General features: G+C 45.8%; 1 protein-coding gene across 1 annotated transcript; it reads right to left on the minus strand.

The window, feature by feature from the left end:
- Positions 1-1,988: 1,988 nt before the first annotated feature.
- CLEC19A (C-type lectin domain containing 19A) lies at positions 1,989-26,692 on the minus strand. Its single transcript, XM_049904714.1, is given in 5 exon segments — positions 1,989-2,212; positions 3,869-4,001; positions 7,044-7,137; positions 13,285-13,450; positions 26,605-26,692. Coding segments are annotated over 5 exon segments (561 nt in total). The 3' UTR covers positions 1,989-2,132.
- Between the last annotated feature and the right edge of the window lie 581 nt (positions 26,693-27,273).

Raw genomic sequence — 27,273 nt, forward strand, 5'->3', positions numbered from 1 at the left:
CTGAAGCAGAGTTGCCCAGCCTAGATCAGCCAAACCCCTGCTGACCCACGAATGCATGAGCTATAAAGTGATGGTTGTTTTAAGCCAACGGGTTTTGGATAGTTTGTTACACAGCATTTTTGTGCAATAACCAACCGATACAATGATAAGCTAAAGTCCCTAGATGACTCAAACAGCTTGTGCTCAACTAACTGAGAGGCTGGCAGTTCAAACCCACCCAGCTGTGCCAGGGAATAAAGCCCTGGCAATGTACTTCCATAAAGATTACAGCCTAGAAGACTCTATGAAGCTCAGTTCTACTCTAACACATGGGCTCATCGTGAGTCGAAAATTAATTGATGGCAATGGGTTTAGTTTTTCTGGTTTATGTGCAGGTACTGTTCAAAGTCTCTACTTATATTATCTCATTGAATTCTCACCTCAACACTATGAGGTGGGTACTATTGCTGTCCTCATTTTACACATGGGGCAATTGAGGCACAGAGCAGCTACTGTAACCTCTGGGCTTCCTCATGTAGGAGCCAGGGGAACCACTACCTTCCTTTTCTGAACGTTCAGGCCCCATGCCCACATCTTTTTCTCCCCAGGCCTACTGATCACTGTCTCTTTTCTCCTCTCAGCTTTGGGTGACTTCAGGAAACTTCCTACCTCAGGATTCCAGTAGGCATGAGAATCTGTTCCCGGATGCCCCCAAACTCCCAGGAACACGCAGAAGTGTGCTCAGTAAGTCTGTCTTGTTCCTGGTGGAACACTGGGGTAGGGGGGCGGCGGCAGTTTTAACAGTACAGCCAGCTTCCTTCCTGTTGGGGACTGAGAGGCCTCTCCTTTTCTTGCAGACACCACCAGTCTCTACAAGCAATTTCTTGGTGCTCTCTCACTACTTTGGTGGTGGGAGGAGGCCTTCCCTTCTTCTCCCCTTCCCATGGGAAAGGAAGGTGAAAACCCCTTTCACGGTGAACGCTAAACTCTCCGCAAGGCCAAGAACCCCTGTCTTTGATGTCCCCCACTCATGTCTCCTTATACGGACCAGGCAGTGGAGTTGGGGGCAGTGGTTGATGTTGCTAAGGCCAATTCCTCGGGCCCTTACGTATGCTCTGGGGGAAGGTAACACGTCCCCTTTGTTCACTGCTCACATTAGAATGAGGGGTAATTAGAACATATTGCTTTCAATTTGGGTACCAGGACCAATTTTCTTCCGGTAAAATCTGAAAGCAGAGGGATTTACCAAGTGTCAGTCAAAGTGTATTTTGCATCTTTCATCTTCCCTCTGGCTTCTTACTGGAACCCAAGGGGCCAGATTTCTTTTGTTTTTGCCATCTCCTCATCCACATCAAAGCAGAAACAAGGCTCAGAGAATGAGGAATACAACTCAGACCTCCTTACTCCCTGGAGGGAGTCCAATGCTCCTTGCATTAATAAAAATCCATTCTTTTTCCTGCGTGAGCCCTGGTGATGCAGTGGGTAAAGTGTTCGGCTGCTAAACGAAAGGCTGATGGTTCGAATCCACCAGCAGCTCCATGGGAGAAAGAGGTGGCAGTCTGGTCCCATAAAGATTACAGCCTTGGGACCCCAACAGAGCAGTTCTACTCTGTCCTATAGGGTCACTGTGAGTCAAAATCGACTTGACCGCAGTGGGTTTTATTTTTCCTGGCTGGTATCCATTCTTTCTTCTGGTGACAGTTTTCTTTTCCTTTGGGAAACCATCTCCTCTTTTGGCCCCTGTTGCTCAGATGACACTGACTCCCACCCCCGACTGCCCCAGAGATGTGTGTCTGAGCAATGACTCGTCATTTAGCACAGGCTAAAGGGATCGTTTCAGGAATGGCCGTATGAACCCAAGCTAGGCCAATGAGATTCAGTTCTGAACCGAGAGCAAACCCTGGATTTTGTTACTTGAACCAGTCAACCAATCCCCTCCCCACTTTATATTTACTGAGCCAGTTTGAGTGGGTTTTCCTGTCACTTATGGCCAAGTGATCATCCTGCAGCTTTGAGATTTACTTGTTTAAAATCTTTGTCTGGGAGATGTAACTTCTCTGTGTTTTTAACATTTATTGAGTGTCACGTCTACCCTAGGTCCAGCTATAAGACAATGTTGGAGTTGCAGCTCACTCGACAGGAGTAAGATTGGATCAGTGAATGGTCAGTGATGGGATCTTGCAGACAAAGGGGAACTCCCGGCTACAGGCGTTATCATTCCACGACCTCAGAGCTGCGGTGGAAAGAAAGCAAAAAATCTGGGTGAAGGTCTACCCACCACAATAAAAGTAACCCCGCCACCCCACTGGGGTAAAAGCCTTCTCCAGTAGGCCTTGTCCATACTGGCAATTATATCTTGCTGTTGCTTGACAGAGTTGCTGTCCAGCCTTATTGTCTCATAAAGTTAGTCTTGGCTTGCCACCATGGATAGCAGGCTCCAGGCAGGCTCCCAGAATGATAAGTCACTGCTTCATAGCACCCTCTCCAGTTAGAAAAAGACAAATAAGCAAAGAGGGAATAACAGTTCAATGCTTGGGTCTGGAATTCTGTAGAGCCAGTTCTGTAGTTCCCAAATCTGCTACTGGCTTATTGTGTGACCTTGAACAAGTCTCTTAACCTTTCTGAGCCTCAGTTTCCTCATCTGCAAAATGAATATTTTACAGATAAACTAATAGTTTTTACTTCTTACGGTTGGTGTGAGGACTGACAGTGTTGTTAATGATGATGATGATGGTGACTGCTAATACCAAATGCTAACCATGGTAGCCACTTTTTGTACATGATCTTTATCCCTCACATCGACTCTGTGAGTTAAGTATCATCAGCCCATTTTGCAGATGAAAAATCTGAGGCACCAAGAGGTTAAGACATTTCTCAGGGCTGCACAATTATTAAGGGGTGGAGCTGGGATTCAGACAAGGGCAGTCAACTCTAGAGTCCTTGTTCTTGTCATTATACTATACCAACTGTACTTGCTTTAGTCCTCGTAACAGCCTTGTAGGTAGGAACGATTAAGTCTACTTTGCAGAAGAGGAAACAGAATTTCAGAGCAGATAAGTAATTCCTCCACAAGGACACAGCTAGGAAGCAACAGGGCCAAGATTCGAACTTAGGTCTGTGGTCTTTTTACTACATACGCCTCGATGCCTCCTCAGGAGTGGCCATGTTCTAATATTTGGGAGCCTGAACCTGGGTTGGGGTTTGCATTTTGGTACGTGAGGGAGCTGACCTAGAAGCACCGCCCACTGGCTAGTCTCTCTACAAGTTTTTTTCCCCCCACATTCCTACCTTTAATGGCTTTTCATAAAATAATATTCCACACAACAACGACCCGTTGTTGTGTGCCATCAAGTTGATTCTGAATCTAAGGAAGTCTACATGACAGAGTAGAACTGACCTATAGGGTTTCCTAGGCTGTAATCTTTATGGGAGGTAGGTCACCAGGTCTTTTCTCCCGTGGACCCACTAGGTGGGTCTGAACTGCCAACATTTCGGTTAGCATCCAAGTGCTTAATCATTGCACCACCAGGACTCCTTACATCAACAACCTAGCATTAAATATTACTCAAGGCACCCACGGTGGAGAATAGCCAGCCCCTAGTACCAGCGCGGTGGTGAAAAGCTCAGCTTCTAACCAAAAGGTCAGCAGTTCAAATCCACTAGTTGCTCTTTGGAAACCCTAAGGCAGTTCTACTTTGTCCTATAGGGTCACTATAAGTTAGAATCAACTGGATGGCAATGAGTTTGGGTTTTTTTTGGGGGGGGGTTTTAGTGCCACCCCAATAACCTCTGGCCACTCTCCAAGGTGCTGAACAGCTCACCAGTGGCTGGGGAATCCATAGTGCCTCCCCAGCACCACTGCAAAGGCCCCGGCCTCTGGGGCACCTACCGCTGGTGGGCCGGTACCAGATCTGTACGCAATCCTCTTCCTGTGGGTCTGCATGGACACCGTCATCCGGCTGGCTCCCATCCCAGTAGTTGTAGTCATAGGATGAACCATCGGTCCATTCAAACTGCCCTTCCTGGGGGTTCCACCCAGAGGTAAGGAAGCAAGCCAAGGAGAGGAAGATCAGGCATTTGAGCCAGCCCCAGCTCGGAGATAACAACCTCTCATACTACTTTTGTTACCATCACTATTGCTGTTGTTGCTAGGCGCCATTGAATTCAACTCATAGCAACCCCATGTGACAGAGTAGAACTGTCCCATAGGGTTTTCTAGGCTGTGATCTTCACAGGAGCAGATCGCCAGGTCTTTCACCCACAGAGCAGCTGGGCGGGTTCGAACCGCCAACGTTTCTGTTAGCATCCAAGTGCTTAACCATGCCATCACTATTACCAAAAAAAAAAAAAAAAAAAACCCACTGCTTCTGAATCAATTCTGACTCATGGCAACCCTGTAGGACAGGGTAGAGCTGCCCCATAGGGTTTCCAAGGGGTGGCTGGTGGATTTGAACTGCCAAGCTTTTCGTTAGCAGCCGAGCTCTTAACCACTGAGCCACCAGGTCTCCCTCCATTATTACTAGTTGCCATTTATTGAGGGCTTATTATGTAGCATGCCAGGTGCTTTATTCATTTATCCTCACCATCCTGCAAATCAGGCATTATCATCCCTATTTTACAGATGAGAAAACTGAGACACAAATTGATCTACCCAAAGCCATACAGCTAATAAAGCATTAGTGCTGGAATTTGAACCGAGGTCTCTCGGCTCCAGTACCGAATACCCTAACTACTACACTTCACTGGTGGACGGAAGCTACACTTCATGATTTTTCTTTTGTTCAAATAGTCTGGATTTCTCTTGCTTGCTGTGAAATTACTTTGTCCAATTCTAAGAGAAGTCCTATTGGGAATTTGATTGGTGTAACAATAAAATGTGCAAATTAACTGTGGGAAGAACTACATCTTTACGATGCCCGTGAACAAGTTCCATTTCTCCACTTACTCAAATTTTTGGAAAACTGTCCCTCAAAGCACTGATGGTGACAGAAGTCATGCATGGGATGGGCATAGCATGGGACTACTGAGAGAGAGACTAGAGCTTGAGATCCCAGCTCCACCTACTTCCAAGCTCTGCAACCTGGACGAGATACTTAACCTCTCTGAGCTTCTGTTTCCACACTCATACAATGGAGCTGACCTCTCCCTCAGAGACTTGTTGTGAGGGTTGGCTGAGTTAAAGAATGCAAAAGGTCTAGCACTGTAGTGTCAGTTATTATTATTGTTACTAGGTCTGGTAATATCAGTTCCCTAAAGTTTTGGAGCCCTGGTGATGCAGTGGTTAAGGGTAAGTCTGCTAACCAAAAGGCCAGGAGTTCAAATCTACCAGCTGCTCCTTGGAAACCCTATGGAGCAGTTCTACTCTGTCTTATAAGGTTGCTATGAGTCAGAATCGACAATGGCAACGAGTTTGGGCTTGGTCTTTTAAAACTTTCATTAAATGTATTCATAATCCAATTTTTTAAAGTTGCTGTTATGAATGAAAATTTTATTTTTTTCTTAATTACAATTTCCATGTGGGATTTTTTTGCCAGATGAATTCTATTAATTTTTAAAAATATCTGTACTGAGCCTGGCTACTGCTGTTACTTCTGCTAATATAGCAGCAAATTCTATCATCCTAGGTGAGTTCTGGAGCCCTGGTGGCGCAGTAGTTAAGAGCTCAGCTGCTAACCAAAAAGTTGGCAGTTCAAATCCACCAGCTGCTCCTTGGAAACCCTACAGGGCAGTTCTACTCTGTCCTATATAGGTTCCGGGAGAAAGATGTGGCAGTCTGCTTTTGTAAAGGTTATAGCCTTGGAAACCGTATTGGGCAGTTCTACTCTGTCCTATAGGGTCACTATGAGTTGGAATTTGACTCAATGGCAACTTTTTTTTTTTTTTTTTTTAGTGAGCTCTTATGGTGTGCCAAGAAGGACGCTAAGCCCTTTACATAATTAGGTCATCTAATTTTTACAGCAAGGAACTATTATAATCATCCCCATTTTACATATGAGGAAACCGAGAGAGAAAAAAATTGCCCCAAATTATCCCCCAACCAGTAAGTGACAGGACAGGCATTGGAAAGAGAACTCTGTTCTCTAAGTGCTCCGAGGCAGCTAGAAGCATGCATGTAAAATAGAGACTTGGTATACAGCTTACCCAGGGAAAGGTTGAGGAGAAAACCTCCAGGTGGAGTTTGCTATGAGGTTGCCAGGTATGAGATCTAGCCCAAGCCACCCTCTGTAGCCTATTATCCACCATTATTCCACCCACCCCCACCCCACTCCATATCCCAGCCACAATGGTCTTCTTTAACTCCCTTGAATGTGTCAGGCTCTCTCTCAGCCTTTGCCCATGCTGTTCCCTCCACCTAGAGTGTTATTCCTCTGGCCGCTTCAGTTTATCCATTAGACACTAGCTGAAATGTCTCTGACCTGGGGAGACTGTGCACTGCTCAGATCTCCTTCAGGAGGACCAGCTGTGGGGAGCACAGCTGATTGACAGCCCTTTTGGGCCCACCACTGTGTTCATGGTGAGACCACGCTTCCTCCAGTAGTGACAGAGGAGGTCAGGGGTACTACTGCTGGTCCGTTCTTCCCAGTGGAGGATTCCTGCAATGGGCAAGCTGTGCTTGGGGACTACCCAGTGGTCTAGCCAAGACTTACTCAGAATTTTGCTGTGATCTGAGGCTCCTCCCACCCAACCTTTTCTTCCCCTTCTCCTTTCACAAATCTCAGGCCCGCATCTTGGTCTGAGGGCTCTCCCTGCCTACTTCTGTCCCCTTCACAAACGTTTCCCCTCAAAAATCTCTTGAACAATCAATCCTGTCCTGGTGTGTATTTTGTACACTACACCTTTGGAGACCTTCCCAGGCCCCTAGACATCTCTACACCATATATTCCTACCATACCCTCTTGCATCACATTAAAATTTTTCTACCTGTGCCATCCTAGTGTCTGCTTCCTCTATCTGCTGGGTACATAGCAGAGACGGGCACATAGGTTCTATGGGTAAGGTTGGTTAAGTCAAAATGAGACCTTGGGCAGAGCTCCCGGGGGGCCTGATGGCCAGTGCTTCCTCACCTGTCGATGATCATGAAGCCCTGTTCAGATGTCAGCTGGGATCCCAGGAACACAGCTGTTCACGAGGTCATACACGAAGACATTTTCCTCCCAGCTGTGGATGTAAGAAACATGGCTGCATGTTACTCATTGCCTCTTTTCACAGCATGTTGCTGTTGTTGTTTGGTACCATCGAGTCGATTCTGACTCATAGTGACCCATGTAACTGAGTAGAACTGCTCCATGAGATTTTCTTGACTGTAATCTTTACAGAAGCATATCGCCAGGTCTTTTGCTCATGGAGCTGCTGGGCAGGTAAGATACATCAACCTTTTGGTTAGCAGCTGAGTGCCTAACCATTGTGCCACTAGGGCTCTTTCATAGGACAAAAACAAACAAACAAACCATTGCTGTCAAGTTGATTCTAGCTTATAGCAACCCTATAGAACAGAGTAGAACCGCCCCATAGGGTTTCCAAGGAACAACTGGTGGATTCAAACTTCTGGTCTTTTGGTGAGAAGCGACCAGGGCTACTTTCATGGGATAAAAAAAGATGGGATAGAGTTGAAAATTAAAAGCAATCCTTGTTAACCTTCCTGAAGCAAAGTAGATAGAGGATATGATCCAATCCTGCTTTCTTCTTTTGTTAATTAGAAAGTCTCTCATATGTGGCTGTTCTCCTATGGACAACTCTGAATTTGATCCATTCCAGCTCAAAGTAGGACTCAGCACGGCTATTCACCCTTAAAAACGTAAATCCATCTCCGAAACACTAGTAAACAAGGTGTCTTTTACTGAAGGTATCATCAAGAGACAAAGGAAGAGTTTTACATTGCATTGCACACATCCAATAACTTAATGAAAATTTCCACTAGACATTTTTCTTCTCCTTCAAAAGCCCTCCTTACACTACCAATGCTTACATGTCCTCCTTTCTTCTAATCTTTTCTCCCACACCATCTCCAGAATCTTTTGTTTTCCTGGGAAATTCAGCTCTAGGCTTGAACTTGCATTGCTCACTCAGTAAAACATGCCCCACTTGGCCAATCCAAATCCCTGTAGTTAACAGCCCAGCCTCCCGTAGTGATATCTCCTTGAGGGATCCTAACCCTCTCTTTCAAAGAGATTATTAAATAATTCACCCACTGAAAAGAAATCATGGAGGACCAACAAAGCAAAGAATAAAGTTGGACGGACGGACGGACGGACGGACGGACGGACGGACGGACGGACGGACGGACGGACGTGTGGGTGGATAGAGAGGTACAGACATAGATTGAGAGGTATAGATACAGACAGACACATGGAGATTTTCTCCATGTCATTAAACTGCCTCTTGGGCACAGATTTTATGCCAGGTACTGTATTGAGTGTTTTAGATGCATGAACTCATTTCATCCAAGCAGACAATGGAGAAGGCACTGTCGCTTGCATGCCTAACAACCATTCCTAATTACTTTGTTGCCTACAATGGAATCTAGAAAAGCCAGGCTTTACATTCCCAGTCTCCTTTGCAGCCAATGCTGGCCATATAATCCAATTTGGCCAACTGGATATAAGTTTGTAGAGAGCATCTTGGAATGTTATCCTCCATGGTAAAAGGAAGAAGGTGGTCCTACCTTGCTGGGTAAGTGCCTCTCTCATGCACAGCTCTGCTCTCCTATATCAACTACTGAACATGTATTTTTTTTCTTCTTCTTTTTTAATTGTACTTTAGATGAAGGTTTACAGGAGAAACTAGCTTCTCACTAAACAGTTAGTACACATATTGTTGTATGACATTTGTTAACAATCCCCCCGACATGTCAACACTCTTTCTTCTCAATCCTGGGTTCCCTATTACCAGCTTTCCTGTTGCCTCCTGCCTTCCAGTTGCTGTCCCACAGCTGCTGCGCCCCTTTAGTCTTGTTTTGTTTCATGGGCCTGTTCAATCTTTGGCTGAAGGGTGAACCTCAGGAGTGACCTCATTACTGAGCTGAAAGGGTGTCTGGAGGCCATACTCTCAGGGTTTCTCCAGTCTCTGTCAGGCCACCAAGTCTGGTCTTTCTTTTTGTGTTAGAATTTTGTTCTACATTTTTCTCCAGCTCTGTCTGGCACCCTCTGTTGTGATCCCTGTCAGAGCAGTCAGTGGTGGTAGCCGGGCACCATCTAGTTGTACTGGACTCAGTCTGGTGGAGACTGTGGTAGATGCAGTCTGAACATGCATCTTAAACAGGCATCTGGTAGAGTGCCTGATCAGACGTTTTGGCACCATTGCCATCTTTGTTCAACAACACCTACTTGGGCAACTATTTGAATATTTTATTGCATTTCCCCCATATTTGATCAAAATAACTGGAAAATGGAGAAACCCAAGATGATGCTACAAGTAATAAGAAGCAGAGATCAAATGAACTTAATTCGATTCAACTGCCAACTGAAGCAAAGGTGGACATTTTCAGGTAGCTGAAATGTGAGAATCTGAAGCCTTAATCAGATGCCCTGTGGACATAAGCTGACTGTGTATTTAATTATGGAGGGAAAGAACAAAATGAAAAAGCGTGAAGAAAATGCCAGAGATAGAGAATTAGATTGCTTCTCAAAGACAAGATGTGTAATATTGTTTTGCTGTATGGGACCTGAACCCCATTTGTAACAAGTGAACGTATAGTTCAAATTCAACTTTTCTGTTAGTTTTCAGGAAAGTATTGTGTGCTAAAGTGGGGGAACTACCTGTATGGCTACCACTAACAAGAGGAAAAAGGGGGCTTAAAATAGAAAATAAAGTGTGTGAGAATGTTAGTATGAGCACTTGATGGATGCCAGGAGTTGAGAGGAAGGAAGTAAAGTTGTGGCAGAAACAACAGGCAGTGGACCAGGGATTGCTGGAAAATCCTTGAATTTCCTTGGAATCATTTCTAGTGCTCAGTTAACCAAGGTTTAGCTTACAATCACCATCACGCGGGCCAAGCTATCCTCCCTGTGGTCTGGCTGAAGGGAAATTTTCATTTGGAATCCCTTTGATACTCCCTCTTTATTACTCTCAGGGCTTTGAACCAGTTCATTCAGGTTCTACCCCCTGCTGATAATTTGCATATTACATATATACACATAAGAATCACCTGGGGATCTTGTTAAAATGTAGATTCTGATTCAGTATATCTAGGGTGGAAAGACAATTTCTCAGCAGGGGGTCAAACCAGACTGAACCAGTTCAAACCCCTGATTATACTAAGTTCTCTTTTCCTCTCCAGCTTGGGAATCTTTTGAGCACTGATTTATTCATTTATATCATTTCCACTTATTTCATCTTTATACATGCTAATCCTGTGTTGTGCTCAGCTCTGTATCACAGAGGGTACATTTGACTGCCAAAGACTGCATTGCCCGGGCTTCCATGTCAGCTGACTTCCAACCAATGGGAGGCATGAATGAGCGATTGGAGGGAGGAAGAGAGAAGCCAGGGTATTTCTTCTCCTCTCTGCCTTGGGAGTCTCTCACAGGGGCTGCCGCTCCTCAGTGGCTCCAGGGCACACAGAAGCTTAGGGCGGCAGTGGTTTCCTGCTATTGCTAATCTTTAGGTTGCCCATTTTCTCTTTAAATTCTCAGCTCACCTTATTGTATGATATTCTGTCTTAAATATTTGTTGTGGTTCCTCCTTTCCTGGCTGGATCCTGACTGGCTCAACGTATTTTTCAGCATTCAACGTATCTGTTAAACGATATTTTGGTGGATTCAGTCTTCTTTAGAAACCAAGATAGAGGATTTCTTTTCTATTCTTAAAACTCAGTGGCTTTAAAACATACAGAACCAAATCTCTTTCTAACTTGAAGTCGCTGAGATTCTTGAAGAAGAGAAGCAAGACTGTGAATTTGTAGTTTGCGTGCCAAGGGACCCATCAGACCTCACTTCAAGGAACTCACAAATCAGTAGGGAAGTCAGGTGTGAATACAAGTAATTAAATTGTGATGAAAGAAGTGTTCTAGGAGAGTGGGTAATGGGCGTAATTAGGGTGCCAGGGAGTCAGGGTGGTATCAGTGAGCAGATACTATCAGAGCTGAGTCTTGAAGGTTGAGGAGGTATCTACCTGGAGGAGAAGATAGGAACAGGCATTTTCAGCAGAGGGAACATGTCATGGATTGAATTATGTCCCCCTCAAAATGTGTGTATCAACCTGATTAGGCCATGATTCCCAGTATTGTGTGGTTGTTCTCCATTTTGTGATTGTAATTTTATGTTGCGAGGATTAGGGTGGGATTGTAATACCACCCTTACTCAGGTCACCTCCCTGATGCAAGGTAAAGAGAGCTTCCCTGGGGTATGGCCTGAACTAACTTTTCTCTCTCAAGATATAAAAGAAAAGGGAAGCAAGCAGAGAGTTGGGGACCTCATACCACCAAGAAAGCAGTGCTGGGAGCAGAGCACGTCCTTTGGACTTGGGGTTCCTGCACAGAGCAGCTCCTAGTCTGGGGAAGATTGATGAGAAGGCCAACAGAGACAGAAAGGCTTCCCCTGGAGCTGACACTCTGAATTTGGACTTTAAGCCTATTTTACCGTGAAGAAATAAATTTCTCTTTGTTAAAGCCATCCACTTGTGGTATTTCTGCTATAGTAGCACTAGATGACCAAGAAAGAACAGAATGTGCAAAAATATACAGGAGTAAAGGGGATGAACTGGAGAGCTTCGAGGCGGTCAGTCCGGCTGGGGCATAGGAGACACAGAGGAATGTAAAGGAGGCCTTGGAAGATGAGCTATGGCATCAGACTGCTCAGGTTCAAAACCCACCTTCACCACTTAATGGCTGTGTAACTTTCAGCAAGTTAGTTACTTCTCAGACCCTCAGGCTCCTCATCTGTAAAATGGGGCTACACACCTAATATGGTTTGAATGCGATGATGTACCTGGAACACTTAGCAAATAAATGTCACTTACTATTCCTTGTGTTCCCTGTATTCTTGATGACTAAGGTGCATCAGAAAACCCTGGTGGCATAGTGGTTAAGTGCTGCAGCTACTAACCAAGAGATCGGCAGTTCAAATCCACCAGGCACTCCTTGGAAACTCTGTAGGGCAGTTCTACTGTGTCCTATAGGGTCGCTATGAGTCGGAATCAACTCGATGGCAGTGAGTTTGGTTAAGGTGCATCTGACTCTAGCCATGCTCTTTTCAATCACCTCATATGCATGCAAAAGCTAGATAATGAAAAAAGAAGACAGAAGAATTGATGCATTTGAACTGCGGTATTGGAGAAGAATATTGAATCTATTGTGGACAGCAAGAAAAACGAACAAATTAGTCTTAGAGGAAATACAACTGGATTGCTCCTTAGAAGCAAGGATGGTGAAACTTCATCTTGCTTACTTTGGACATGCCATTAGGAAAGACCAACGTCTTTCCGAGAGAGGACAGCATGTTTGGTAAAGTAGAGGGTCAGGAAAATGAGGAAAACCCTCAATGAGATGGACTGACACAATAGTCTTAACAAGTGGCTCAAACATATCAAAAGATCATGGAGATGGCATAGGACCAGGCAACATTCTGTTATGTTATGCATAAGGTCACTATGAGTTGGAGATGACTTGATGGTAACTAACAACCAAAAAAAAAAAAGAAGAAAACAAAACAAAACCCATTGCCACTGAGTGGATTCTGACTCATAGCAACCCTCCAGAACAGAGCAGAACTGCCCCTTAGGGTTGCCAAGGAGTGGCTGGTAGATTCAAACTGGTGACCTGTTGTTTAGCAGCCAAGCTCTTAACAACAACAACAACCTAATATGGTTTGAGGGAGCCTGATTGTAATAAGGAAATCCTGATGGTGTTGTGGTTAAGAGCTACAGCTGTTCACCAAAAGGTTGGAAGTTCGAATCTACCAGGTGCTTCTTGGAAACTCTATGGGGCAGCTCTACTGTGTCCTAGAGTGTTGCTAAGAGTCCGAATCGACTCGACGGCAGGGGGTGGGTTTGAATGTGATGATGTACCTGAAACATCTAGCGAATAAGTATCACTTACTATTCCTTGTATTTCTTTATTACATTCCTTATATTCATGCATATATATACATGTGATACAGAGTCTACTGACATTTAAAAAGACGGATTCTCTAGCATGCTATTTGCTATCCTTGCTAAACACTTTGCCTTCTACTGCCAAAGTCAGTTTCAAAGAGAAATTGGGCTGGATACAAATTAGCTTCAATTATCAAAGAGAGACACTTTTCTCTACTTCCCTTCCCCAAGGTATTGCTTGGTGTTGGGCTACAGAGGACCAAGGAGCCCACTCACCTGTGGATGGAGGCCAGCTTGGCGGACTTCCTGCCGATGGAGAACTCAGAGCAGTACAGGTCTGCCTCACCCCAGGTCTTATTGAGAGGGAAGAATCTGTAGCAGTGGTCTCTGAATTCCACCCAGAAAAGGGGGCACAGGGATGCCTGGGGCAGCTCCAACACGGCTGGGGGCAGAGAGAAAACAGACTGGGAGGGAGACTGGCATAGCTGATCTTGTTTCCACAGCTTATTATGTGTTTCCAAGAATTAAAGTAAAACATGTCCCATTGTGATTAATCCAATTCTACACTCGAAGTCCACAAAATGCATGCATCTCTAAAATTTACAAAACTATGAAGAGTAATACATGCTCATTAGAGGACATTTGGGAAATGTTAACACTCTGGTATATTTTCTCTCAATCTTGTACTCAGTGACTTTTTAAAAAATGCAGTTGTGATCATGGTGTACTAGACACGCTTGTCAGCATTCCGATTTCTAAAAATTCATGTTAGCCTGTAAGCAGTTCCCCACGTGATATACATCTTTTGCAAACATCATTTAAATAGTTCTGGAATACTCCACCGAGTGGACATACTAGAATTTATATAATCATTTCGCTATTTTGGGATAATTAGATTGTTCCCTTAAAAAAAAAAATTACAAACAATGCTGAGATGAACAGCTCTGTGTATAAAGCTTTTTCGGCATTTCCAATGATTTTCTGAAGAGAGATTTTTAAGGCTGCTATATAATTTGCTAAGTTACCTCCTGAAAGTAATTTATACTCCCACAGTACTGCCTGAGGGTGTGCCTCTCACTGTGCCCCCGCCAGAGCTGAGTGTTGTCACTGCCTAGGGACCTTGAAGTCCTCTTAGGAGAGGTTTTTGAAATCATAGCTCAAGATGGCTGACTGGGAAAGGCAGGTGTGCTGAGAATATTTCTCCTACTAGGTTGGGTGGCTCTTCCACAAGGGCAGGCAGTGGGCTGTGGTGAAATTTGTCAAACTAGGGTCAGTAAGCCTGGGTCCTAGCCCAGCTCTGCTCCTCACCCGCTGGGTGTCTCGGGCCCAGCCTTTCCTTTTCCCTGTCAAACTACTGATCTCTGGGGTCCATTTTGCCATCACTTGAAAAAACCAAAAACCAAAGCCATTGTCGTCGAGTGGATTCCAACTCACAGCCACCCTATAAGACAGAGTAGAACTGCCCCATAGGGTTTCCAAGGCTGTAAATCTTTATGGAAACAGACGGCCACATCTTTCTCCTGAGGAGCAGCTGGGGGTTCGAACCGCCAACCTTTCCGTTAGCGGCCAAGCACTGTAACAACTGCGCCACCAGGGCTCTTTTGCCACCACCCAGTGGTTTGAATCTTTGCTTTTCAAGCCGCTATAGTGGCTGGCTGAGCTCATGGAATAACAAAGCAATGTACAAAATACATTGAACTTAGGATGTGCCAAGCAGGTATAGGTAGTCCCCGATCGATGACGCATTCGAGTTACCACGAACTGCACTTACCACTGTTTGTTTTTTAACAATTTGTGTATTTTTTATGTATGTATTAAAATATATCTGTAAGTTTCTATGTAACTGGAAACCCTGGTGACATAGTGGTTAAGAACTATGGCTGCTAACCAAAAGGTCAGCAGCTGGAATCCACCAGGCGCTCTTTGGAAGCCCTTTGGGGCAGTTCTATTCTGTCCTATTGGGCCGTTATGAGTCAGACTCAACCCGACAGCAATGGGTTTGGTTTTATAGGTAACGTTTCCAACCCTCAAATATAAATAAAGATCAGAGTTATAAAGATACAGACAAAAAAAAAAAAAAAAAAGGCAATAATAATGAAAACTAAAAAAAAAAAGGCATCCGACTTACGTGAGAACAGACTTATTATGGAATCATTGGAACAGAACCCCATGGTAAGATGGGAACTACATGTATAGGGAAAATGAGGCTTAGATAGGTTAAATGACTTGCTGGCAAGTGGCAGAGTAGGGATTTGAACTCAGGCCTCCTGACTCCAAAGACTTCATCAGGGGAAATCAACAGGGCTGAGAATGGTTAATGATATTTATGGCAACTACTTCATAGAGTTGCTGGGCCAATTAATTGAACCAAATAAATTAGTTGAGTGCTTGGCATATATTGATTGTTCCATAATAGTATGATTACTGTGATTAGCTCAGAGTTTCATAACCAGGATTGATGGGCTCCAGGGGTCCCTCAAATTAAATGCAAAACCAAAAATGTGTGTGTGCGCGTGAACTTTTCTGGGGAAAGAAAGGGACGGTTGCTTTAACCCCAGCATAGGTTCTGGGAGTTTTTGCTTAGGAGACTTTGAGTTTATGTTAATGGTGGTGGAATAATTTGGAAAGGAGAGTAGTTGGACAACATGAAGGATGTTATCAATGTCACTGAATTATACATGTAGAAATTGTTGAATAGGCAAATGTTTTGTTATATTTTCACCAATAAATAAATAAATAAGTGAAAAAGCAGGAAAAAAAGAGAGCTGTGCTAAGCAGACAGGTTTCAGGCCAAGCTTTCCATCACTGGTCACAGCCATTTGGTTTTTCCATTTGATTAGAATCAGCCCTTCCCCCACCTAGAGCAGCTGCAATGATCAACCCTGGCCAATCCCAGCCTTGGCCAATACTGACAATGCATCTGCTCTTTGAACTGGGGCCAGCTGATTTAGAATTTTCTACCCCAACCCTCCTCTACATGGCAAAGAGAAAGAGCTCCGCATACTGAGTTAGGCAGACACAGTATCCTGGCCTGTCCCTGCCCCTCTCCCGGTGTGGGGTTAACTTTACCAAGGGAATTTGGTCTTTGTCCTTGGTTCCTGAGAGATAACCTCTAAAACTGTAGAATTTCCCCAGTGACTAGGCCACACCTGAGGGTTTATGCTAATGAGGTGACTCCAGTAGGGGCTGAACAGATCAGAAAGACCTTGGGGAAGGCGAGGCATGATTAAAATGAAATATGCCTAAATGATGATGCCCCGGTAAAGGCTCCACACCTGAAAGGACTGTGAGCTTCCTGGTTGGTAAAAGACATTGAGGCACGTGGGACGGTTGTTGTTGTTATGTGCTATTGAGTTGATTCTGACTCACAGTGATCTTATAGGACAGAGTAGAACTACCGCATAGGGCTTCCTAGGCTCCTTAGAAGCGAGGATGGTGAGACTTCATCTTGTGTACTTTGAACATGTTATCAGGAGGGTCCAATCTCTGGAGAAGGACATCATGCTAGGTCAAGTTGAGGGTCAGCAAAAAAGAAGACCCTCAACGAGATGGATTGACAGAGTGGCTGTAACAATGGACTCAAACACAGCAACAATTGTGAGGATGGTGCAGGACCAGGCAACGTTTTGTTCTGTTATACACAGGGCTGCTATGAGTCCGAACAGACTCTATGGCACCTAACAATAACAACAATCTTTACAGGAGCATATTGCCACATCTTTTCTTCTCCCAGTGGGTTCCAACAGCGGACATTTTGGTTAGCAGTTGAGCACTTATCCATTGCACCACCAAGGCTCCTTGTGGGAGGGTTGTGCATCTACCCAGAAGACGCTTCATGTTGGGAACGCTCCTGGGCCTCACCCTCTGCATCTTTTCATTTGTATAATTTTTGCTATAATAAATCTGTAGTCATAGGCATAGCACTTTCTGTGAGTTCTGTCAATAGTTCTAGTGAATTATAGAACTCAAGGGAGTAGTGGAAGCCAGCTGGTCAGATGTGAGGGAGTTCTGGGGACCCCTGAGCTTACAGGTGGTATCCTGAGGGGGTAAAGGGAACCCTTGAATTTGTAGCCAGCAGGTCAGAAGTGAAGGTAATGTGGTGAGACAGAGCTCCCACAGAATTACATTAAAAATCCTGTTTTCTATGTTCTGTATCCCACTTTGGTGAGAGGTGTCTTGGGTCTTAAACACTAGCAAGCAGCCATCTAAGATGCATCAATTGGTCTCAACCCACCTGGAGCAAAGGAGAATGAAGAACACCAAAGACATATGGTCAAGATGAGCCCGAGAGACAGAAAGGGCCACTTAAACTAGAGTCTACATCATCCTGAGACAGGAAGAACTAGATGGTGCCCAGCTACCACCAATTACTGCACTGACAGGCAATACAACAGAGAATCCCTGATGGAGCAGGAGAACAGTGGGATGCAGATCTCAAATTCTCATAAAAAGACCAGATTTAATGGTCTGACTGAGACTGGAGGGACTCTGGAGGTCATATGAGGTCCTCGGACCCTTTGTGAGCCTGAGATTGGAACCATTCCCAAAGCCAACTCTCCAGACAGGGATTGGACTGGACTATAAGCTAATGATACTGATGAGGAGTGAACTTCTTGGGCCAAGTAGACACATGAGGCTATGTGGGCAACTCCTGTCTGGAGGCGAGATGAGAAGGAAGAGGGGGACAGGAGCTAGTTGAATGGACACAGGGAATACAGGGTGGAGAAGAGGAATGTGCTGTCTCATAGGAGGAGAACAGCTAGGAGTACATAGCAAGGTGTGTGTAAACTTTTTGTATGGGAGACTGACTTGATCTGTAAACTTTCACTTAAGGCACAGTAAATAAATAAATAATCCTATTTTCTTTGCTTGGCTTCCTCCCTGACAGTGTTGCATTAAAAATCCTGTTTCCTTTGCTTGGCTTCCTGCCCCCCAGCTTTGCATTTAAGTCCTGCTTTTGCTTGGAGGTTATATGTAAACCCCATTGCACCTGGGTAGTATGATTAAGAATGTTGCTGACGTAACTTGTATGAACTCCCTACTTGTAAACCCCTTAAAAGTAAATTTTCTCCTTGCCCTTGGGGAGGAGACTTGGTGGGAGCCGCCCCGATGGACTCCTTTTCCTTGCACAAAGAAATAAAGGTGTCTTTCCTGTTCTCCCACCTAGGTTCCTCATTTATTAGCCAATAGGAGTCATGCCGAGCAAGAACCTGGAGTTTCTACCTGGTAACATGGGGACTCCCACACTTGCAGCTGGAGTCTGAGGTCTTGGGCGGACTTGGCAGTCTTGGGTCTGACCTCGCTCCAGGTGGTTAGGGTCAGAGAAAGAAGCGCTGCCTGTGCAGCTGGTGTTGGAACAGAAGGGGAACAGAGGAGGAGAGAATTAATAGATTGAATTGAGGAGTGGGATGATGTTCCCGGAGTTCTCTAAGCACTGATGGTGGCTTGACCCAGCCTGGTTTTCTGGATTATTTAGGGCAATGACTGCTGTCAACCAGCAGCTTCAGCATTGCCTGAAAGTTGGCTAGAAAATGCAGATTCTCGGGCCCCACCCCAGACCCACTGAACCAGAATCTGCATTTTAACAAGATTCCAAGGTGATTTGTCTGCACAACATCCTACAGTGTGCCAGACCTGAAAATGGAGCCTGTAGTCACTCACCCACTCATTCATTCACTTATTCATTCATTCACTCCCTCACTGAGTAGGGCTTGGAACGGGGAAATTAATAATTAATTAAACACAGGGGGCTAGGTGGGGTGAGGAGAATGGAAGAATCCTTGCTACCTGCAGAGGCTCCAAGGCTGTTCCTGGGTCCCAAAGCCTGTGGATATTTCAAAAGGAAGTCTACATCCTGGAAAACAAGCCCCCCCCCCGCCCCCGCCGCCCACTGCAGAGCCACTTACACCCTTCCTTTCCCACCCCCTTCTGGTTCCTTTGATTTTCTCCAATGGGCAAATGGCGGTTATGGATGCCTGGAGTGAAAGCTACCAGAAAATGGGGCTGTGACAGGTCACTGCCTCATTACTCCCCTTTCCACCTAGGCAGGCCAAGGCCTTTAATTGGGAGGACTCAGAAGGCAGAAAGGGGCTGCTTGCTTGCATTGGGATAATAATGAACCCCAAGGTGGCCTCAGGCATCCCTCTATCCCTTCCCTCTACCTCTGGGATTTTAGACACTGGAACTAGAAGGATCCCAGGACCTTTTTAACAACCTGAACCCCAAACCAGCCATTTCTAAGCTGTGTCTCTCTTGTGAAGGGGTTGCTATGGTTTTCTAGCCTGATAGTCAGGCTGTGATAATAACATAACAGCCTGAGCCAACCTTTGCTGAGCATTCAGTGTGTGTCGGGCATGGTGCTAGTGCTTCACACAGATTGATTCATTTGATTTGATCTTCACACATCCTAAGAGGTAGGTACAACTATCACTCCCCACTCCTGAGATGATGAAACCAAAGCACAGAGAGGTTGAGAAACTTGCCCCAGGTCACACAGCTGCTAAGTGGAAGAGCTAGGATCAGAAGCCAGCCTTCCTAGCTCTAGACCTAAGGTAGAAAGTCCTGCTTCATTTAAGCCTATTTCCTTTTACCCCAATCTTAATGAGCTGGTCATTCATTCATTCATTCCTTTATTGATACAACAAGTACTATTGGGTACCTCCTGGGTAGCAGTTAGCTACCTGTTGCAGATATTGTGGTAAACCACACAGATGTGACTCCTGACCTCACAGACCTTAGTGTCTGTGGAGATAGACAGTAAGAAAAATAAGCACAGAAATGAAGATATCATTGATAGGCAATGTGTAGACAGAAACTCAGGGGGCAGCCCTCAAATTACTTGAAACACTGGCTATGTGTTTACCCCTTTCTTCTCCCTAATTGAATTGGTTGCTGCCCAGTCTCTGTCTTCAAGGAGCTAGCTCATAGGTGACAACAGAGCTTCATGAGTCCCCTTCCTGGATGGGGAAACACAGGGTATTGCCATGGGAACACCTCAAAGTGGCATATAACCTAGACTCAGAGATTCTGGGAGGCTTCCTGGAGAAGGTGATGTCCCAGTTGAGACCTGAAGGATGAATAAGAGTCAGAGACCAACTAAGATACAACTCTTGGTCTCTACTTATCTGGAACATAAGAGAACAAAAGAAACCAAAGATTCAAAGAAGAAACTAGTCCACAGGATTAAAAGCCCACATGAACCATGGCTATCCTGAGACCAGAAAAACTAGATAGTACCTGGCTACCACTACCAACTGTTCTGCCCAGGGACACAGTAGAAGGCCCCAGATAGAATGAGAGAAAAATACAGAACAAGACTCAAATTCCCAAAAAGGCTAGACTTACTGGGCCAATCGGGACTACCGGAGCCTCTGAGGCTATCACCGTAAGACACCTTTTGAAGTTGGAACTGAAGCCATTCCCAGAAGTCACCTTTCACCCAAATATTAGATTGGCTTATAAAATAAACAATAGCACCCATGAGTACTATGCTCCCTTAAACAACTATATGAGACCAAACAGTCAACATTTACCCTAAAGCCAAGATGAGAAGGTAAGGAAGGGCAGGGAAGCTAGATTAATGGAAACAGAATAGAAATAATGAGAATGCTGACACATTGTGAAAACAGTAACCAATGTCATGGAACAATTGGTATAAACATTGTAAAATGGGAACCTAATTTGCTGAGTAAACTTTCACCTAAAACATAGTAAAATATTATTTTTTAAAAAAGAGCACGTGAGAGAAAGAGTGTTCCAAGCTGAGGGCATGGCATGAGCAAAGGTGTGGGGCAAACGGACAGAGCATTTGAGAATTGAAAATGGTTCAGCCTGGCTGGGAGTCCTAGAGTGGGAGGGGCTGAGGGAGCACAGACGAGATGGAGAAGCAGGTACACAAACAGGCTTGTTGCTCTGGAAACCAGGAGGCCAAACTACACAGCCTTTTGCCTCAATTAGCAGCATCAAAGATCCCTAAGGTCTCCAAGCTAGGATGGGAGTCCGTCCTTGGGAGTTCTGAGCTTGTTATGAAAAGAGAACACAGGAGTGGAGTTTGGGGTTGGATTTTTTTTTTTTTTCCCTCTTTTTAAAAGAATAAATTGTCACCTTCCTACTATCTGGCTGCTTGCTCCCCTGGCCCCAATCCAGCCACCCACGAATGCACTACCCTGCTCAGATCAGCCTTGGGAGCCAATCAGGAAGCGGGGAGGGGGAGCTCTGGGGCCACACGTGCCCTGTACCAGGTCCCCGGATGCACCTCTCAGTCTCAGGAAGGAGAGGTTTCCTGGTCCACAGGATGGTAGCACTGTGAGGGCTCCATCCCCTTGTCGCCCTTGATTCTTGCTGCCTCGCTGGTTCACACATCCCACTGCCAAACTGGCTCCTTCCCAGTGAGCCTGGGCTCTGGTGAGCAAAACTAGCAGCCCAGCCTCCTCTTCCTGAGCCTCATTTTCAAAGCCCTTTTTGGGGATACATGGTACCTAGGGTAAAGCACTGGACGGAGAGCAGCCCCCTGCATGATTGTATGCAAGTTTCTTATCTTGCCAATAACAGCTACCATTCCTTAGGTGCATAGTCAGTGAATCCTTGAGACCAATCTAGAATGGGTATCGGAATCATCCCCGTCTTACAGATGATGAAACTGAGGCTCAGAGAGGTTAAGTCACTTTTCCCTGCAGCGAGTTAGTTGTAGAGCCGGGAGTGAGACCCAGGTCTGATGGACTTGGGAACACCTAAACACTATAGTGCTCCTGTTGTTGTTAGGTGCCTTTGAGTAGGTTCTGACTCATAGCCACTCTATAGGACAGGGTAGAACTGCCCTGTAGGGTTTCCAAGGAGTGGCTGGTGGATTTGAACTGCCGACCTTTTGGTTAGCAGCCATAGCTCTTAACCACTACACCACTAGGGCTCCATAGTGCTCCTAGAAAACATCTTTTCTGGTTTTGCTTTTCTCATTTGTAAAATAAATATGTTAAACAGCATATTTAATGATTAATTAATTGAGCAAATATTCCAGTGTTTCCTGATTGCCTAGCTTGCGTGAGCTCCGTGCCCTTAAGTTGCTCACGACCTGGAGAGAGAAATACACACACATAACAATGAATAATCATGTATGAAGAGATATCTGGGGCAGTGGTGGTTCTGCAGTAGAATTTTTGCCTTCCATGCAGAAGACCTGAGTGTAATGCCCAGCCAGTGCGCCTCATGTGCAGCCAGCAGCCACTTGTCAGTGGAGGCTGGCACGTTGCTGTGATACTGAACAAATTTCAGTGGAGCTTCCAGACTAAGAGGGACTAGGAAGAAAGGCCCAGCAATTGATCTGCTTCCAAAAATCAGCCAGTGAATAGCCTAGGAATCATAATGGTCTAATCTGCAACTGATCATGGGGATCACGAGGGACTAGGCAGCATTTCGTTCCATTGTGCACGGGGTCGCCATGAGTTGGGGGCTGACTCAACAGTCGCTAACAACAACGGTAACAAGAAATATTCCACAAGTACGTACAGAGACCATAGACGAGGGGTTGGAGTAGGGGCCAGAGCGTCCAAGGGATACTCTAGGATCTGACTCTGTGGTCTGAACTTCCGGCCCTACTCTAGGAGGTGGGGACATCCAGTTGCCCAGGCCTTCATGCTCCGGCTAAAGAGCTTGGACTCTGGAGTCACATGGCCCCAGCTGGAAACCCAAGTCATTGTGCCTCAGTTTGGTCATCTGTAAAATGGGTATGGTAATAGTGCCTACTCTACAGGGAAGTCAGTGCCTGGCTCATAGTATGCCTTCTAGCAAGCACTGGATATTATTATTGTAGAAATATCCTGGAACCTGGAATCTGGCCAGTCACTGGAGCAGAGAGCGCAATGCCAGCTTCCTGGAGGGAAGAGGAAGAGGCTACAGAGCTTGACTAATTCCCCATCTGCCCCCTTCATGCCCTGCAGAAGCAGGCCTAGAGCTTCAAAGCATTTTGCTAGAATTCTCTTTGCTGTGGAGCACTCTTGAGCTCAACCAGGGAAAGGAAGCTTTCGATGGTTGAATAATCAAAAGAGCAAACATTTACGTAGCTCTTGCTGGGTGCCAAGTATTATTCTGAGCACTGTATACTCGTTAATCCATTTAAACAATGCAATCAAAGTCAGGTTCAGAAAAAAGGTTGGGGAAAGGGTCCTAAGCAAGCCAAATCCCTCCAAGTCTCTCAGAGGTGACTAAAGTTTTTTTTTTTTCCCAAAGTAAAACTAGGGGTGTGGCTATGTTTCACTATTTGCATATATTTACATGTCTGGTGGCAATGAAAGACCAGGGAGGGCCCTTTCCCAAAACCTTTCATTGTTGTTAATTGCTGTCAAGTTGATCCCCACTCATGACGACCCCATGTGGTCAGAGTAGAACTGCTTCATAGGGTTTTCAAGGCTATAACCCTTCGGAAGCAGGTCACCAGGCTTGTTTTCTGAGGCACCTCTGGGTGGGTTCGAACCTCCAACCTTTTGGCTAGTAGTCAAGTGCTTAACCGTTTGTGCCATCCAGGGATACCAATGAAAGGCCCTAAGTGGGATGAATGCTGGGTGCCCTGTTCTGTCCATAAGGGCTGGGGGTATCCAGAACAGGAAGAAAAAACCAGGTCCTCTCTCAATAAGGAGGGCTTTGGGAGTGTGCACCTACTCTCATGGGGTCCAAGGACCTGCTGAGACCCTCAGTAAGCCCTCCCTTTTGTTGTTAGGTGCTGCCGAGTTGGTTCCGACTCACAGTGTGACCCTATGTACGACAGAACCAAACACTGCCTGGTCCTGAACCATCCTCACAATCGTTGCTATGTTTGAGCCCATTGTTGCAGCCACTGTGTCAATCCATCTTGTAAGCCTTCCCTAGTCACACATAAAGGAGCCCTGGTGGTGCATTAAATGCTCTGCTGCTAACTGAAAAGTTGGTAGTTCGAGTCCACCAGGGAGAAAGAAGCAGCAATCTGCTTCTGTAAAGATCACAGTCTTGGAAATCCTACGGGGCAGTTCTACTCTGTCCTATAGGGTCACTATGAGTCAGAATGGATTCGATGGCAATGGGTTTGGTTTTAGTCACACATCAACACAAATGCTCACACTCACAGACATTCATACACACACCCACTTAAGCACACACACTTACTCTTTCACACTTTCTCTTCTGGACTGAAATCATTTTCCTCCACGGGACCTGTCTGCTCAGGCATGGGCTGGACTTTCTACCTCGGATTAATGATTACCTTGCCCGGGCTCCTTTGGCCTCTGTAGGCCTCAGTTTCCAGAGCTGTACCATGGAAGCTTTGAACTAAATGAATTTGTAGGACCCTTCTTTCCCACTCCGAATTCTGAGATCTCCAAGGTTGCAGGGTTTGAAGCAATCCCAGTCCCCTTATCTGGAGAGTGGGGTGAGGCATGAGGATGAACGTCTGGAACTTTCTTTCCAGACTTTTTGTCATGATGGGAGACTGTGTCTCTTAGCCAATTCTATCAGGACAACCACTGCAGCAGCAGAAATGGTAATAGTAATAACTCTCCTTTTTCAAGCACTCACCACTGTGCTGAGCACTTCACCTGCACAGTCTCATTGAAGACCCCAAAACCCTTGGTCAGCACCATTATTATCCCCACTTTCCAGAAGTTTAAAGAGATCCCATGGGCACAGGCTAGTGAGAGAGAAAAAACTCCCAGTCGCCCTACTCTCAAGTTCAGCCTCAAAGCCCCTTTCCACTTGCTGCTGGGCAGACAGGCAAGATCTCGGAACAAACAAGGCAGCCGTCAAGTGTATTCTGCCCAGCTTTTCTCCTGCTCACCCACTGTACAGATGAGGAAACTGAGGCCCAAAAGCAGGTAGCCAAAGACTCTCAGAGTTTATAACAGAACAGGATCCCCTTGTGGTGATCAAAATAGTATCTCTGCCATCAGGTTACTGTGAGGATTAAATGAATCCAAATATGAAAACAGCTGAGAACAGGGTCTGGTACAAGATACAGGTGTTCCAGTTCAGCCTCATAGCCCCTTCCCTTTTGCTGCTGGGAACCCTCACCACCCACCACCAGGGTTGCCAGATTTAGGAAAAAAACAAAACAAAACAGGACGCCCAGTTAAATTTGAATTTCAGATAAACAATAAATACATTTTTAGCATATGCTCCAAATTTTGCATGAGACATATTTATACTAAAAAAATTACCCCTTATTTATCTGAAATATATATATATATATATATTAACCTTTTAAACAACGTTTGGCAAGAACCCTTCTGGGAGGGGTGGCCAGCAAGAGCTACAGCCACAAGGAGATTGCAGGATCCAGGACCCTCCCCATAGAAGTGACCCCAACAGAGGGTCCCCCAGAGTCAGGATCCAGCCTCCCCATTGCAAAGAGGAGGAAAGCAAGCTTATGTGAACCCCTGTGTCCTCCAAATGAGACATTGGGTGGTCACATGCCCAAGGCTGATGGGCCCCAATCTCTGGGGGTATCCCACAAAATCCACAGGGCTGGGGGTCACAGGGCCAGGCCTCCAGGGAGGCCACCAGAGGGCTAACCACGCCCTCCGCACATCCTCAGCCTCGAGTGGTGCAGCAGTGGGGTCTGAAAGCTCCCTGGGACAGCTGTCACAAGCCAAGGGACCAGGGTGCTCAGACCCAAAGCTGTGACAAAACCATTTCCAGGCTTCCTCACGATGCCAGTGCATAGAGCACTTCCCAGCATTGTTTAAAAAATATATAACCATAAAATAATAAAATCAATAATAATGATAACTAAGACTTAGGTAGCCCTTACAGAGTGCCAGGCACTGTTCTTGGCTCTTTTCATATTTGGATTCACTTAATCCTCACAACAACCCTCTGGCAGAGATACTATTTTTATTCCCATTAAAGTAAAACTAATAATGAAACACCTTGATGGAGATTCTCATAAGGCCACGTTATTGGGCTGTCCCAGCGTTGGGGTAAATTGGAGTGGTAGGGTAATAGGGGCACCAGATAAAATGCATCCAGCCTTATATCTCTCCCTTGTATGGCAGCTCTCAGAGGTACCCATTATGATCCTCATTTTTTCAGAAAAGGCCCAGGCCCAGAGAGGTTAAGAAACCTGCCCCAGCTCACGCAGTCTGTAAGCTGCGGACTGTGCTCCATAGCATTTTCAGTGGCTGATTTTCAGAAGTAGATCACCAGGCCTTTCTTCTGAGGTGCCTCTGGGTAGATTCAAACCTCCGATCTTTGGTTAGCAACCCAGTGTGTTATGCGTTTATACCATGCAGGGACCAAACCCGCTGCCATTGAGTCAATTCCAACTCATAATGACCCTATAGGACAGAATAGAACTGCCCCATAGAGTTTCCAAGCAGCAGCTGTGGATTCGAACTGCCGAACTTTTGTTTAGCAGCCAGACTCTTAACTACTATATCTCTTGCACACTGACCTGGTCTGGTCCCTAGGGCAGTGCCTGTGCTGGGGGTTGGGGGTGAGGAGCTGTGATGAGGCTCACCCAGGTCCCCTGACATCCTTGGCTGAGCCAGGCCTGTGCTCAGGCAGCCAGGCCTCACAGACAGGACCTCAAGTCTCTGTGGGATGTCCCCTCTTCACCTGACCCGTCCCAAGACTCACCTGGGCTGATACTGACGTCCATTTGTGGAAAGGCCTGGGCAGAGAGAAGGGTCAGAGAGGCCACGGCCCACAGCCCCCACCTCTGCATCCTGAGCCCCAAGAAAACTACCTCTGAGCTTGTGAGGAGAGAGAGGCCCTTCAGCGAGAAGTTGGGTCCAAGATTGCTCTCCTGGGTGCAGACGGAGCCTGCCCAGAGCTCAGGACAGACTGGGAGGACCCTAGTCCCCTCCTCCTTCTCCTCCTCCCCTTCTTTCCATTCTCTCCTCCCTCCTCTTTGCACTGAGATGGGAACAGCTCAGAGTGACAGCCGTGAAAGCAAACAGCCACTTGGAGAGGAGACCTGGGAGAAAACTTACCTCCCACTCCCACTTCCGAGCCCCTGTGTGGCTTGAGGCATGCTGTTTGCTTCCCTGAGACTCAGTCTCCTCTTCTGTAAAATGGGATAACGGAGTTCATATCCCAGCTTGTTAGGATACCACAGGAGATAATGTATCTCAGCCCTCTCAGATTAAATACTTATAAAACCCAAACCAAACCTGTTGCCGTTCATTCTGATCCATGATGACCCTGTGTGTTACAGAGTAGATCTCAGCTTCATAGGGTTTTCTTGGCTGTAATCTTTACAGAACTAGATCGCCAGGCCTTCATTCCATGGTGCTGCTGGGTGGG

This window comes from Elephas maximus, chromosome 12, assembly GCF_024166365.1.
Source record: "Elephas maximus indicus isolate mEleMax1 chromosome 12, mEleMax1 primary haplotype, whole genome shotgun sequence".
Classification (NCBI taxonomy): Eukaryota; Metazoa; Chordata; class Mammalia; order Proboscidea; family Elephantidae; genus Elephas; species Elephas maximus.